Source organism: Xenopus laevis, chromosome 5S (genome assembly GCF_017654675.1).
Source record: "Xenopus laevis strain J_2021 chromosome 5S, Xenopus_laevis_v10.1, whole genome shotgun sequence".
Lineage (NCBI taxonomy): Eukaryota > Metazoa > Chordata > Amphibia > Anura > Pipidae > Xenopus > Xenopus laevis.
In genome coordinates, this window is record NC_054380.1 from 36,633,355 (window position 1) to 36,646,531 (window position 13,177).

The following is a 13,177-nucleotide window of genomic DNA, read 5'->3' on the forward strand; positions in this document are numbered from 1 at the left end:
TGAAGTTGGCAACTTATCAGCCCAGATATGGGCTTCTCTTGATTTCCTGTCCAACTGCTCTAGCCGAATTGACTTAGAACCAAGTAATACCCAGCATGCTAATGCCATTTTAAAGCCACAAACTGGAAGTGACTCTCTGGAAATGTTTAAACACATACATTAGCAATGACGTTCATCAACTCCTTAGAACTGCATTTATGCTGGAATTCTGGGGAAAACACTAAAAGTTTGGATAAAAAGAACTTTGCACAATGCACTATATTCATAAATTACCCTTTATCCCCTTAACAAGCCCTAATTGCTTTAGTTAAGCCACATTTTTTGGGATGGTTCTAGTGGCATCAAAAGGCAATAGGGTGTCATTAAGCCGCAGTTTTATGTACAGACTTAAATAATTTTCCACTATTTTCCCACTCCTATTCTCTGTAATGCTGTTGAGTGTCATGTTAGCTCTCCTAATGTTTGAAATGGCTCAGAAAAGAAGATGTCCATATGTACTCAGTGTGTATGTAGAATTTCAAAAGGCTTGCTGTCAGAGACTTATTAACAAAGATCCTTGCATATTTTACAGGGTTTAAAGAGTGTAAGATATATTTACATCTCAAACATTTTAAACCTATGATTGCTAGAGTGGAGGAATTGCTTTCAGTGCACAGTAATTTTTCCTTTTTTTTTTTTTTTTTGAAGGGACATCTGTTTTCTACTGTGTTTCCGAAAGCAATAGGCTCTTTACAAACTCATCTCTTTTAGTGATTAATATTGTATTGTATGCAGGCTTTGCTGCTATTAATTATACAGTGGGGTTTTTTTTCACTTTATTACTTCCTGTTACTCATTTTATTAGACTCCTGGATAGAAAATGAATGATGTGTTTATGCTATAAATTTAGTTTATAAAAACAATAAGAAAGTTTGCATCTATTTATAATTGTTTAGTCAAACATACTTATTGTGCCATGTTCAACTCCCTAACTCCGCAGTTAAAGTTTTAAGATTGAAGCACTAGGGGGGGGGACAAAATTTTACCCACTTCTGTTTCTTCACAGAGTACTCTCGCTATTTACATGCACATCTAGACACCCCAGTAACAGAATATAATATTGATGCTGACTTGCCTGGGAATTTCAAGGACCACTGGGCAAAGAACTTACCATTTTTAATAGAAGATTATGAAGAACAACCAGGTTTGCAGCCACATATAAAGTAAGTATTAACATAGAAATGTGACCTCTGTGGAAGCAGCAACATTCATTCTCCAGCAGCCCAAATTTTTAAAATGATTTCCTTTTTCTCTGTACAGGTAAGGGACCTGTTTTCCAGAATGCTCAGGACCTGGGGTTATCTGGATAAGGGATCTTTCTGTAATTCGGTTCTTCGTACCTTAAGGCTACTAGAAAATCCTTTAAACATTAAATAAACCCAAAAGGGCTGGTTTTGCTTCCAATAAAGTTTAATTATATCTTTATTTGGATCAAGTACAAAGCACTGTTTTATTATTACAGAGAAAAGGGAAATTGATTTGGATTTGGATTATTTGGATGGGAGACGGCCATTCCGTTATTTGGAGCTTACTGGATAACAGGTTTCCGGATAACGGATCCCATACCTGTAATAATAAAACAGTGCCTTGTACTTGATCCAAACTAAGATATCAGTAATCCTTATTGGAAGCAAAACCAGCCTATTTGGTTTGTTTAATGTTTACATTATAGTAGACTTAAGGTATCAAGATCCAAATTACGGAAAGGTCCGTTATTCTGAAAACCCCAGGTCTCGAGCATTATGGATAACAGGTCCTATACCTGTACTGAATTAAATCCCTACACCTTGGATCTCATGCCCCCTTCTCATATTTTGATTGCAAGCTATAATCTGTATGTTTTAAGTCTACACCCTTATGTTGTGCATGCAGAATATCTTGGTGCTTTATAAATATGTGTTAATAATAAAAGTTTGCAGTGTAAAGCCTTCTGAAAACAGATGGTATTCACATGCATTTAGGACCCAAGTATATGCTGGGCCTAGACGTTATTAACTCTATTACAGGTTTGTTGTGTTCAAAGCAGGAAAGTAGGTTGCCTGCTCATGAATGTGATTTTTTTTCTCCACTCTTTAGGGATGTTCTACCTCAAAATTTTGAAAGCTACAAGCCAGAAATACAAGAGCTTGTTTGTGTAGCAGACAGTCTTGGATCTTTAATGCAATATGAGACATATGGCTTCTTACCCAACAGAAGAATTCACAGAGGTATGGCATTAACTCTATGGAAGAAAGACATTTGCATTAACTGACACGATGATCCTCACACAGAACAGTCATTGTTCATGTAAACATTTATGGTACTAACTTAGCACAACAGCAGAGGCCTGAATGTGAATTCTGTCCATTTATCCTTTACTTTTTCGGGCAGATTTATAAAAATGTAACTCACCACAGAAAGTCTCCCTTTCTATTCATTCTTATGGGATCTTTAGAATCGTATTTATCTGTTAACCGGTTGATAAATATGCTTTTAAAAAAAACCATAAGAATGAATAGAAAGTGAGTGAGTCTTTCTGTGGTGAGCTTTAATCTCACATTTTAAAATCTGCCCCAAAATGTTACTGAAATAGTCTGTACAAAGCAAGTGTATCTTATCAAATGGGGATTTTAGTTGTTTCTTTGCTACTGATTCATTGTAACACGTAAATCCAATTTAGTAAGTCCAGTATTTGCAAGAATTGATTTAGAGGGGAACTTCACTTACTTTTTATTTTGCAAAAAAACTATTATTCTTTGCAAGCTAATTCAGTGTTTTCAGTGGTTTTAAAGTTATAAGTCAATAGTTATTAGGGATGCACCGTATCCAGGATTCGGTTTGGGATTCGGCCAGGATTCTGCCTTTTTCAGCAGGATTCAGATTCGGCCAAATCCTTCTGCCCGACCTAACAGAATCCTAATTTGCATATGCAAATTAGGCCGGAAGGGAAATCACATGACTTTTTGTCACAAAACAAGGAAGTCAAAAATGTTTTCCCTTCCCACCCCTAATTTAGGATTCAGATTTGGTTTGTTATTTGGCCGAATCTTTCACGAAGGATCCGGGGGTTTGGCCGAATCCAAAATAGTGGATTCGGTGCATCCCTAATAGTCATTGAAAGTAGTATTTTGTTGTCCCATATCCCGTCTGTTATTATCGCTGGTTCTGACTGCTGAAACAATATAGTAGAAGGGAATTGTAGTCAAGGCTTGGCTGCTACACTGTGCAGACAGTCACAATTGCATATAGGGACAAAAAATATGGCTTGAAAATGCAAATTACAGATAACTTTAAAACCAGTAAAGCTTTTTAAAGGGGTTGTTCACCTTCCAAAAACTTTTTTTTTTCAATTCAGTTGTTTTTAGATTGTTCCCCAGAAATAAATACTTTCCAATATTTGTTTTTTTACTGTTTTTCCAAAAGTTTAAAGTTGAATGTTCGTGTCTACGGTGTTTGAGTCTGGCAGCTTAGTAATTCAGGCGCAGACTAAACTGTTACAATTTTGCAACATTTAGTTTATACATTTCTCAGCAGCATCTCTGGAGTATTAGCAACTATTGTATCAATTATAAACAACTGCCTGTAATGAAACCCAAAGCTTTTGCTCAGCAGGGACAAAGATAAGACATGTATCAATTAAATGTATCCATTTAGAGCAGTTTACAGGGTCGGCGACCCCCTCTCTCAGAGCTGCTTCAGAAGGTGAAAAAAGACACTTTACACTTCAATATTAGAAGAACAGTCGCACTTAGAAAGTCGTTGGAAAAAGTCGTTATTTCTGGTGATCTATCTGAAAACAACTAGTTGTTTGAAGGTGAACAACCCCTTTAATGTATACAGGAAATTTGCTTCAAATGTAATCTCCTTTTGTTAAACAAAAAATATTGAGCAGAGTTCCTCTTCAACACAATAGCTGTTCTGTTTAGGGAGTTATTGATTCAAAGGAGTGTTACAGTTCAGTACTACTGCTGAACATCCCCATAGGAAAGAAATTAATTTGATTGCTCAAATCAGAGAAACATAATTAAAGGGGTTGTTCACATGTGAGAACTTTTAGTATGATGTAGAGAGTCAATTTGCAATTAGTTTTCATTTTTTATTATTGAAATTTTTTCAGTTATTTAGCTTTTTACTCAGCAGCTCTTCAATTTGCATCCCAACCAATCTGGTAACTAGGGTCCAAATTACCCTAGCAACCATGCATTGATTTGAATAAGAGACTGGAATATGAATAGGAGAGGGCCTGAATAGAAGGATCAGTAATAAAAAGTAACAATAACAATACATGTGTAGCCTTACAGAGAATTTGTTTTTGAGAAGGGAGTCAGCGACGCCCATTTGAAAGCTGCAAAGAGTCAGAAGAAAAAGGCAAATAACTAGGGATGCACAGAATCCATTATTTTATAGTTATTTGTAGGGATGCACAAATCCAGTTCGGGATTCGGCCTTTTTCAGCAGGATTCGGCCGAATCCTTCTGCCCGGCCGAACCGAATTTCAATATGCAAATTAGGGGTGGGAAGGGGAATTTTTTTTACTTCCTTGTTTTGTGGTCGAAAAGTCATGTAATTTCCCTCCCCACCCCTAATTTGCATATTGAAATTCGGTTCGGCCGGGCAGAAGGATTCGGCCGAATCCTGCTGAAAAAGGCCGAATCCCGAACTGAATCCTGGATTCGTGCATCCCTACAAATAACTATAAAACTATAAAAAATAAACCAATTGAAAAGTTGCTTAGAATTGGCCGTTCTATAACATAAAAGTTAACTTAAAGGTGAACCAACCCTTTAAATAATCATCACTTGTATGTATACAGGGAACACTGATTTAAGAAAATGTTATAGTATTTTTTTCTGTTTCTAAGATGTGCAACAATGTTTCATAATATTTTACCAAGTATATTGTAATTGGACCATTGAAAGACCGCAACAGATATAACACGCAAAACTGAAAAACATATCATTGTAACCGATTGGTTCACACAAAAGGCTGAATGTGTTTATTGCTTCCAAAGAATATGACAGGTCTTGATAAGAGATTCACAGAAGTTCTGCTAAGAAAGCCATGTTAGCCTTGTGGCAGATCGATTATGTCTCACTTATATAATCTCTAATTGGTGTCTCCTTCTGTGCTAACCCTGCTGTTTTTGTGTCTTGCAGCAATGGGCCTGGCTGCACTGGAAATCATGCAAGTCCTGCACAAAACATGGACTAATTCAAAAGTCCGAATCAATGGGAAAACCAGATTGATGCAGTGGAGGGATATGTTTGATATTGCTGTTAAATGGAGAAGGTATGGATGGCTGGCTGAAATCTGACCTGGCCAATGTCTCTAAATTTTCTGCAAATATCACATAAGTATTATCCTAGGTTACTGTGGCTGATTACAACTCATTATCTGCTACATGTCACAAAGATTTGTGATTCAAATACACTACACCAAAATATGTATTGTTTATACTGACATTATATAAGGAAATTGGCCCACAATGAATCTCTCTATGGGCAAGCAACAACACATAATCAAGTAAACAGAATCGCTGTTTGATGAGTTTCCAGTCAAGACAACCCAGTGCACCCACAATTCTATTTCAAATGAAATGGGGGTGATTCTCAGAATTAGGTGTCCACCCACAAATTTTCCTGACCGTCAAGAAAGTGTTAACAAATTGACACAGTTATCAATACATAAAATGTATATGTCACTCCATAAAAATGTGCTTGACTGCTTTGAGAAGTCAATACATTCATTTTCATTGTATGTCAGTGTTCCCTGATGTGGACCATTATTTTAAAACTCCACCTCCCCCTGCAAAAAAAATATATTTTTTTGCAAATTCAGGATATACTAGTCATTAGAGCAAATGGGTACCAGAGCAAAGTGGATCATTGCATTCCTATGATGACCACATGAGTTCTAACTGCTGCCAGCAGGGATCAATTAGACCTACCAAAATATCCCTTTGACCAAGGATGCATTATGCTCTACATCAGTTGAGCGAATTCATGAGATCGGTTTATTCATTTTGTAAAATACATTGAGAATTTAGTATAATAACTTGATTTGTCTATAGTAAAGTGTTCAATTTGTGCTTGTGTCAAATATATTTTGTTGTTTTGTGTTGATAGGATTTCTGATCCAGACCAGCCTGTACTTTGGTTAGATCAGATGCCAGCTCAGAGCCTTATCAGGGGCTTTAACAACCACATTAATCTGATCAGGTAACCAATTTGATTCTCCAGTCTTTGTATTTTTATGTGCAGTCAGGGCAGTACTAGTTTTAACATGCAATTACAGTTCTATTACAGTGTACTGTACATAATGTGAAAGGGATTACATGTCTTAATACACAGATGTGTTTATTTAAGGAATATGTGCTGCATATTTAAAATAGCTCTTAGAAATATTTTTGTTCTTTAGAGCCCTCAGGGGCATTTTTAAAGGACAAGGAAAGCCCACAGAACATGTCTTCTTATATGAAAAGGCTTACATTAATAAGTTCAGCAGCACTCTGTAATCCCCTCCAACAGCGGTGATTTCCAAGCAGCACTATCATGCAGTGAAAAAAAACGCCAACTTGCCTTTTCTAAATCTCCCATGAAGCTTCAGTTTCAGACAAGACCAAGACCTGTGATTCTGCGCAGTAGTGTCTCCAAGGCAAGCAGAACAGATTGCGTGGCAGAGTAGAAGGAATGAGTAACCACCCTAGTGTCTGCTAGCAGCCAAAAGTAAATTTCGTGTCTGGTTGCCATGGCAATGTGCCGATTCAAATTACACATTACAGTTCAGGAAAGAGGTTGTGCGATGACTGCACATGTACACAAATAGCACACGCGCCATCTTGTGGATGTCTGCAATAAATCACGGCAGCATGGAAAGAAATGGGAGAGAAAGTCACAAATCAGCATGCTGTAAGTGAAGAAGGTGTTTTTCAGGAATTTAAACATAGCCATTATGTGCAGCAAAAGGGTTTGTAACTAAGGGGCAAAATGATTAATATGGGCTTTCCTTGTCCTTTAACCAGGTACAGCAGCCTTAAAGAATTGTTCAGAATAAAAATAAAAACTGGCTAAATAGGTAGACTGTGCAAAATAAAAAAAGGAGGGCCACATGTGTCATAACTTTTTTGAATCTGAGCTGCATGCTAAGGATCAATTGCAAACTCCGTAACAGTTATATCCCATGTGGACCCCCTTAAAGGCTCTGAATAACTCAGAGTTAGAGAGCTGTATTCTGTTATGTTAGACATCCAGTCACTCCAGACTTTATACATTACACTAACTATATTAGAAATATATTTTATTTACCCAGTTTTTATTTTTACACTGAACTGTTTCTTTAATCGCGATGGATACTATGGATATTGGCAGTTTGCCAGTCTAACGTGTTTGGAAATGTCATCTTCTGATGAACCTTGTCACCAGTGCCTGATGCGTCGTACAGTGAGGAAGCCAGGAACACTGGTTCCTCATTATTTCTTGCTATCCTAATTGCTTGGCCTCTCGGCCTGAACAATACAAAGGTGGTCATACTGTATGGCCCCTTGTGCGGTATCCTTCCTTTTGGCCTATAGATACCATTAGGTTAGATACCATACAGGACTGGCCTGTGTCTGGTTGCCTTTACACCTCTGAAGAACTCACCCATGTTGGAGCCTCTCTTCTTTCTAGATCTGTCAGCACCTTATACATGCCTTATTTGCAATTTGGAAATTCTGTCCTGCTAGAATGAATATGATCTGATTGGATAACACGGCGCCATGTCCATAGTGTCTGCTAAATCAGACCCAACTATATCTATGTATGACCACTCAAAGTTGTACGTGCAGTGGATTGCTGGAAACGTTTGTATTTTGCTTCAGAAATAGTGACCATGTTTTCCATGTATTGTCTTTTTTTCAGAGGCCAGATCATCAATATGAGATATCTGGACTATTTTGACACAATACTTGGCTTCATAAAAGACAGGATCCTTATTTATCACAGGTAAATATTTGTATTTTTTCAATTCTACAGGGAAATAATCAGCCTTAAAATGTTAAAAGTAGATAATTTTACAAAACAAAATCCCATCGTTCTCATGAATTGTGTTAAACACTGTATCTCTTTCCTTTAATAACTTCCTTTAACCAAACCTTCTATATCCCACAGTGTGGCTTGGCCATCATATCAATCGACCAATCAGCAACGTCTGCATTTTTTCTTTTATCAGTTGTTTATCAATTGTTCACAATTTATGTGACTGTGTTGTTGTTAATTTGGATGCCCTTTTTTTGTATTCTAATTCTGCAATATCTTAGAGCATTGCTGGTTAAAGGTAATAACCAAGGCTTTGATAATCATTTCCTGAATAAGTTCACTAGGTAAAAATCTTTTCAATATTCCTAAATGATTGCTTGTTCTTTTTTCTTTAGTGCCAATAACCCAAGGGGTCTTTTAGAAGTTAAGGAAGCTCTAGAAAGAGTTAAGAAAGTAGAAGATCTATTGCCCATCATGAAGGTATAACTTTTAAAAAATGTATCTGAAAATGTAACCGCTTCTTTCTGTAAAGTCAGATATAAAAACAAATCATCTGTTGGTGCCAGTATTTTCTGAAATTTGGAAAAAAAATTGCTATTGAAACTGAGTGAGCAGTTGCTTAAGATATTGGTTTAAACACAACATAACCATGTATTGTAAACTCAATCCTATTTCTAAATGTTTTTAACATCTTCATTAGATTCCCTTTTACAGTAAGTTAATACAGTCCCCACTTTTTTTGTCTACCTCGATGATATTTGAAATCAATGTAAACTCTATTTAGAATATAACTATTGAGTTTTCCTCCATTGCACTATTCCTTATGCCACAATCGGTTGGACAGTTCACTTGCCTTTCAAAATGTTTAGTGATATTGTCTTTTCCTTACATAATCTGTTCCCCAGGTTTGTTTATTAGTAGTGCCAAGCGCTCACATATATTCAATCTTAAGAGAATCCAGAAATCCATGAACTGATAATACTTATATCTTACTTTTTGTGAGCAGTTAAACAGCAAAACAAGAGATGGGTTCACAGTGAACACAAAAGTTCCCAGCCTCAAAGATGAAAGGAAAGAATATGATGGATTCACAATAACTATAACAGGAGATAAGTAAGAAACACATTTCTGTATCTGAACCTCCTTTTATTATATTCTGTGAGGAATCCCTGTTCTCAGGAAATCACTCAAGTCTTTTTCTCTCTGTCCCCTGCGTTTAAGGTCAAATAAAATCGAAATACTTCTTCATAAAAACAGAGAGTAATGTTGCTGGCCATGATGCGTTGTAGGAAAGTCACAGCTTCAAGATTTACCCAAATGTTTCTTCTCCTCTGTGCATCAGTCTTTGCTATTTCTTTGTCCGCAGCCATAGTGAACTTTAACTCATCAGTATAGGATTCATTTTCTATATCTTGTGTCCCCAAGTTTTAACCTTAAAGGGGATCATTAAAGGGATACTGTCATGGGAAAAAAGAATTCAAAATGAATCAGTTAATAGTGCTGCTCTAGCAGAATTCTGCACTGAAATCCATTTCTCAAAAGAGCAAACAGATTTTTTTATATTCAATTTTGAAATCTGACATGGGGCTAGACATATTGTTAATTTCCCAGCTGCCCCAAGTCATGTGACTTGTGCTCTGATAAACTTCAATCACTCTTTACTGCTGTACTGCAAGTTAGAGTGATATCACCCCCTCCCTTTCCCCCCCCCCCCGCAGCCAAACAAAAGAACAATGGGAAGGTAACCAGATAACAGCTCCCTAACACAAGATAACAGCTGCCTGGTAGATCTAAGAACAAAACTCAATAGTAAAAACCCATGTCCCACTGAGACACATTCAGTTACATTGAGAAGGAAAAACAGCAGCCTGCCAGAAAGCATTTCTCTCCTAAAGTGCAGGCACAAGTCACATCACCAGGGGCAGCTGGGAGATTGACAAAATGTCTAGCCCCATGTCAGATTTCAAAATTGAATATAAAAAAATCTGTTTACTCTTTTGAGAAATGGATTTCAGTGCAGAATTCTGCTGGAGAAGCACTATTAACTTATGCGTTTTGAAAAAAAAACATGTTTTCTGATGACAGGATCCCTTTTAAACTGCTGTTAATTTCCAAATGGCTTGGTTTGTACGATTTTGACATTTTCAAGAGAACTCCTTCAGATATTTTACCGACTGTTGCTTTTACTGGTGTGAGTTAAAGGGCACTTTGGTTTTTGTGTCTATATATGGTATGTTAATTTACACTGGAGGGATGGGCCTGAGACACCAGAAGGAAAAAACAGAATCACCGTCAGCAGTTTAAACACGTGGTGGAACAGATCTGTGTTTGAATATTGTAACACTTTTAAGTAGGACTGGAACTAGGGGGAGGCAAAAGGTGTACCTGCCTAGGGCACAATGATGGAGGGCGCTGTCAAGGTAACTGTTAAAGTTTCTTCTGCCTACCTCTAGTCCATGTTTGCTCCCCTCTTTCACACTCCCCTCTGTCACTCTCTTTCACAATCCCCTCTGCTGCTGTCTACTCTCTGGCACTCTGCACTCTGGAGGTGTTGAATGGGGGTTGTGTGGGCAGCATGGTAACCGGCCAGGTTGCCTGGTCAGTTTGGCCAGGCCCTGCTTTTAAAGGAGAAGGAAAGGTTAAATATAAGTAAGCCTTATCAGAAATCCCCAAAGTAATGCTGCTCTGAGTACTCTGTGAAAAGAAACACTGCATTTCTTTCCTTCTATTGTGTACACATGGGCTTCTGTATCAGACTTCCTGCCTTCAGCTTAAACCTCATTGCCCCGGGTGTGAGCATGCTCAGTTTGCTCCTCCCCCCCGCCCTTCTCTAATGTAATCTGAGCCCAGAGCTATAAGTGAGCAGGATGAGACTACGGCAGGAAGTGATGTCACACCAAGCTAATACTGCAGCTGCTATCCTAAACAAACAGAGATCTTCTAGAGCTTTTTACTCCGGTATGGTAAAACATTCTACAAAATAAATATAGCATTCTAGCTTGCACTATTGCAGCTCATCTATTGGCAATAAAATGCCTCCGTAGCTTTCCTTCTCCTTTAAGTACTGCAGACACAGGGAGCAATGTTTCTGAAGTCTTAAAGCTGGGTGTCTGTGTGAGTTCTCTTTACATAACCTGTTTTTATTTGTGGTGTCTTGGCTGTTGGCAGGGCAATGAAAGATGGCTTTTTGTTGCCATTTATGATATACTGTATATTTATTGCTAGTTGTTTGTGCCGTGTGTTTTTCCTAAAAAGTTGGTACTATGTAAAGTGCCATTGCCTGCTACTTAGTTTACCCTCGCCTTCCAAAATGAAACAAATGAGCTCTTCTCTTTTTAAACAATTGTTATACTGCTAATATAATATTGAAACAACAGCGTCATCTCCAGTTCAGGTGGGCTGACCAGACTACAGTCCAGAGAGAATTTAAGAAGATGCGGAAACTCTTCTGAGATTACAGTTACACCCCTGGCTCTGCTTAGTAACTACTAGAAAAACATTACATGACTTTTCTCTGGTCTTAACTAAGCAGAGCAATCTCAGAAGAGTTTCCCCCCTCTCCAGACTGTAGTCTGGAGATGATGCTGTTGTGTTGCCTTGCACTGGTAAAACTGATCGGTTTACTTCAGAAACCCTACTATAGTTCATACAAACAAGCTGCTGTGTAGCAATGGTGGAAATGGAAAATAGGCTATATGGCACAGGTTAAATAGTGGATAACAGCCTTGAGCTCTACAGAGCTTATCTGCTGTGTAACCTGAGCCTTTTCTCCTGAATGGCTGCCCCCATTGCTACACAGTAGCTTATTTATATATAATAGTAGTGTTTCTGAATCAAACACCACAGTTTTACCAGTGAAGGGCAACACTGCATTATTTTTTTATTACTTTAAAACACTTTCATTTTGTGATGTTACTGTTCCTTTAACTGACCCAGAGTCCTTAATATCTCTTTCTAGCACAAATATTATTTCATGCCACTTGCCTCCTAGGCCCGTAGTTGCACCACTGCACTCAGTTCTTTATCCTCTCTCATCTTACACAGAACTCAGGAAAATAATCCCAGAAATCTTTGCAACATATATCTCTTTTATTTAGGCATGCGGAATAAACTTCACAACCTACATAAACCTGTTTATTTTTAATTTTATAGATATAGATGTTTATACACATTAGCTTTGGGATTTGCTTGATATTGGTATCCTTTTGGGCAATCCCACCCCTTATTGTACAGTTATGGGACCTGTTAACCAGAATGCTCTGGAGCTTTCTGGAGTTTGGATCTCCATATGTTAAGACTTCTAGAAATCATGTAAACATCAAATAATCCCATTTGTCTGATTCTGCTTCCAATAAGGATTAATTTTATCTTTGTTTGGAACATGTCCAATGTACTGTTTTATTATTACAGGGAAAAAAAGGAAATCATTTTTTACAATGTGGATAAAATGGAGTCTTTGGGAGACTGCCTTTCTGTAATTTGGAGCTTTTTGGATAACGGGTTTCCAGATAACTGATCCCATACCTGTAGTATGAATAACATAGGGGAACATGTTTTAATCACTCTGACACTTAATATTATGTTCCTTTTTTGTTAGGGAAATGCTAAAATGGCAGTAGCAATGCAACCAGTCAGTGTAGTTTTTATATTTTTTACCCAGCTGCCAGAAAACCAATGCAAGTAAAAATTTAATTGGTTGCAATGGAATACTGCCCAGGTTCAAATTTGTTAAAAATTGAGCCCTACAACAGTGTTTGGATGTGGTATATGGGATGTAGTGGAGAACCTTTGCTCTATGTGTATAGCATGGTTTAATCAAAGTTCCATTAAATGCAAATTGTCACTATAGACCATTTTAAGTATAGGGCACTGCACAGACTTCCCCTTTCCCAACCTCAAGGATCAAAATCTCAACAATGGTTCTGATCATTAAAAAAAAAAAAAAAGGCAGAGCTGCACAGCAAGGTTGTCAGCCACCAAATCTGACCCCTTCCTCTTCCTGTACCTGAAGCCCAATCTGGTCAAACATATTGAGTGCCAGCTCTGTTGTTTCAAGGGAGCAGAGCAGAGGAACAGCAGAGGTTTGGGAAGGGGCTCTGCTAACAAAATCATTTTATGTCTCACTTAAGCAGCTGATGGGACTC

At 37.7% G+C, this 13,177-nt stretch overlaps 1 protein-coding gene across 1 annotated transcript in view; it reads left to right on the plus strand.

The window, feature by feature from the left end:
- ttc13.S (tetratricopeptide repeat domain 13 S homeolog) overlaps nucleotides 1-13,177 on the plus strand; it is a 33,682-nt gene that overhangs the window by 13,836 nt on the left and 6,669 nt on the right. The window contains exons 12-18 of the mRNA XM_018265193.2: nucleotides 1,046-1,202; nucleotides 2,116-2,246; nucleotides 5,175-5,307; nucleotides 6,144-6,236; nucleotides 7,917-8,000; nucleotides 8,429-8,513; nucleotides 9,040-9,146. Coding sequence (XP_018120682.1) covers nucleotides 1,046-1,202; nucleotides 2,116-2,246; nucleotides 5,175-5,307; nucleotides 6,144-6,236; nucleotides 7,917-8,000; nucleotides 8,429-8,513; nucleotides 9,040-9,146 — 790 coding nt within the window. The remainder of the gene's footprint in view (nucleotides 1-1,045; nucleotides 1,203-2,115; nucleotides 2,247-5,174; nucleotides 5,308-6,143; nucleotides 6,237-7,916; nucleotides 8,001-8,428; nucleotides 8,514-9,039; nucleotides 9,147-13,177) is intronic.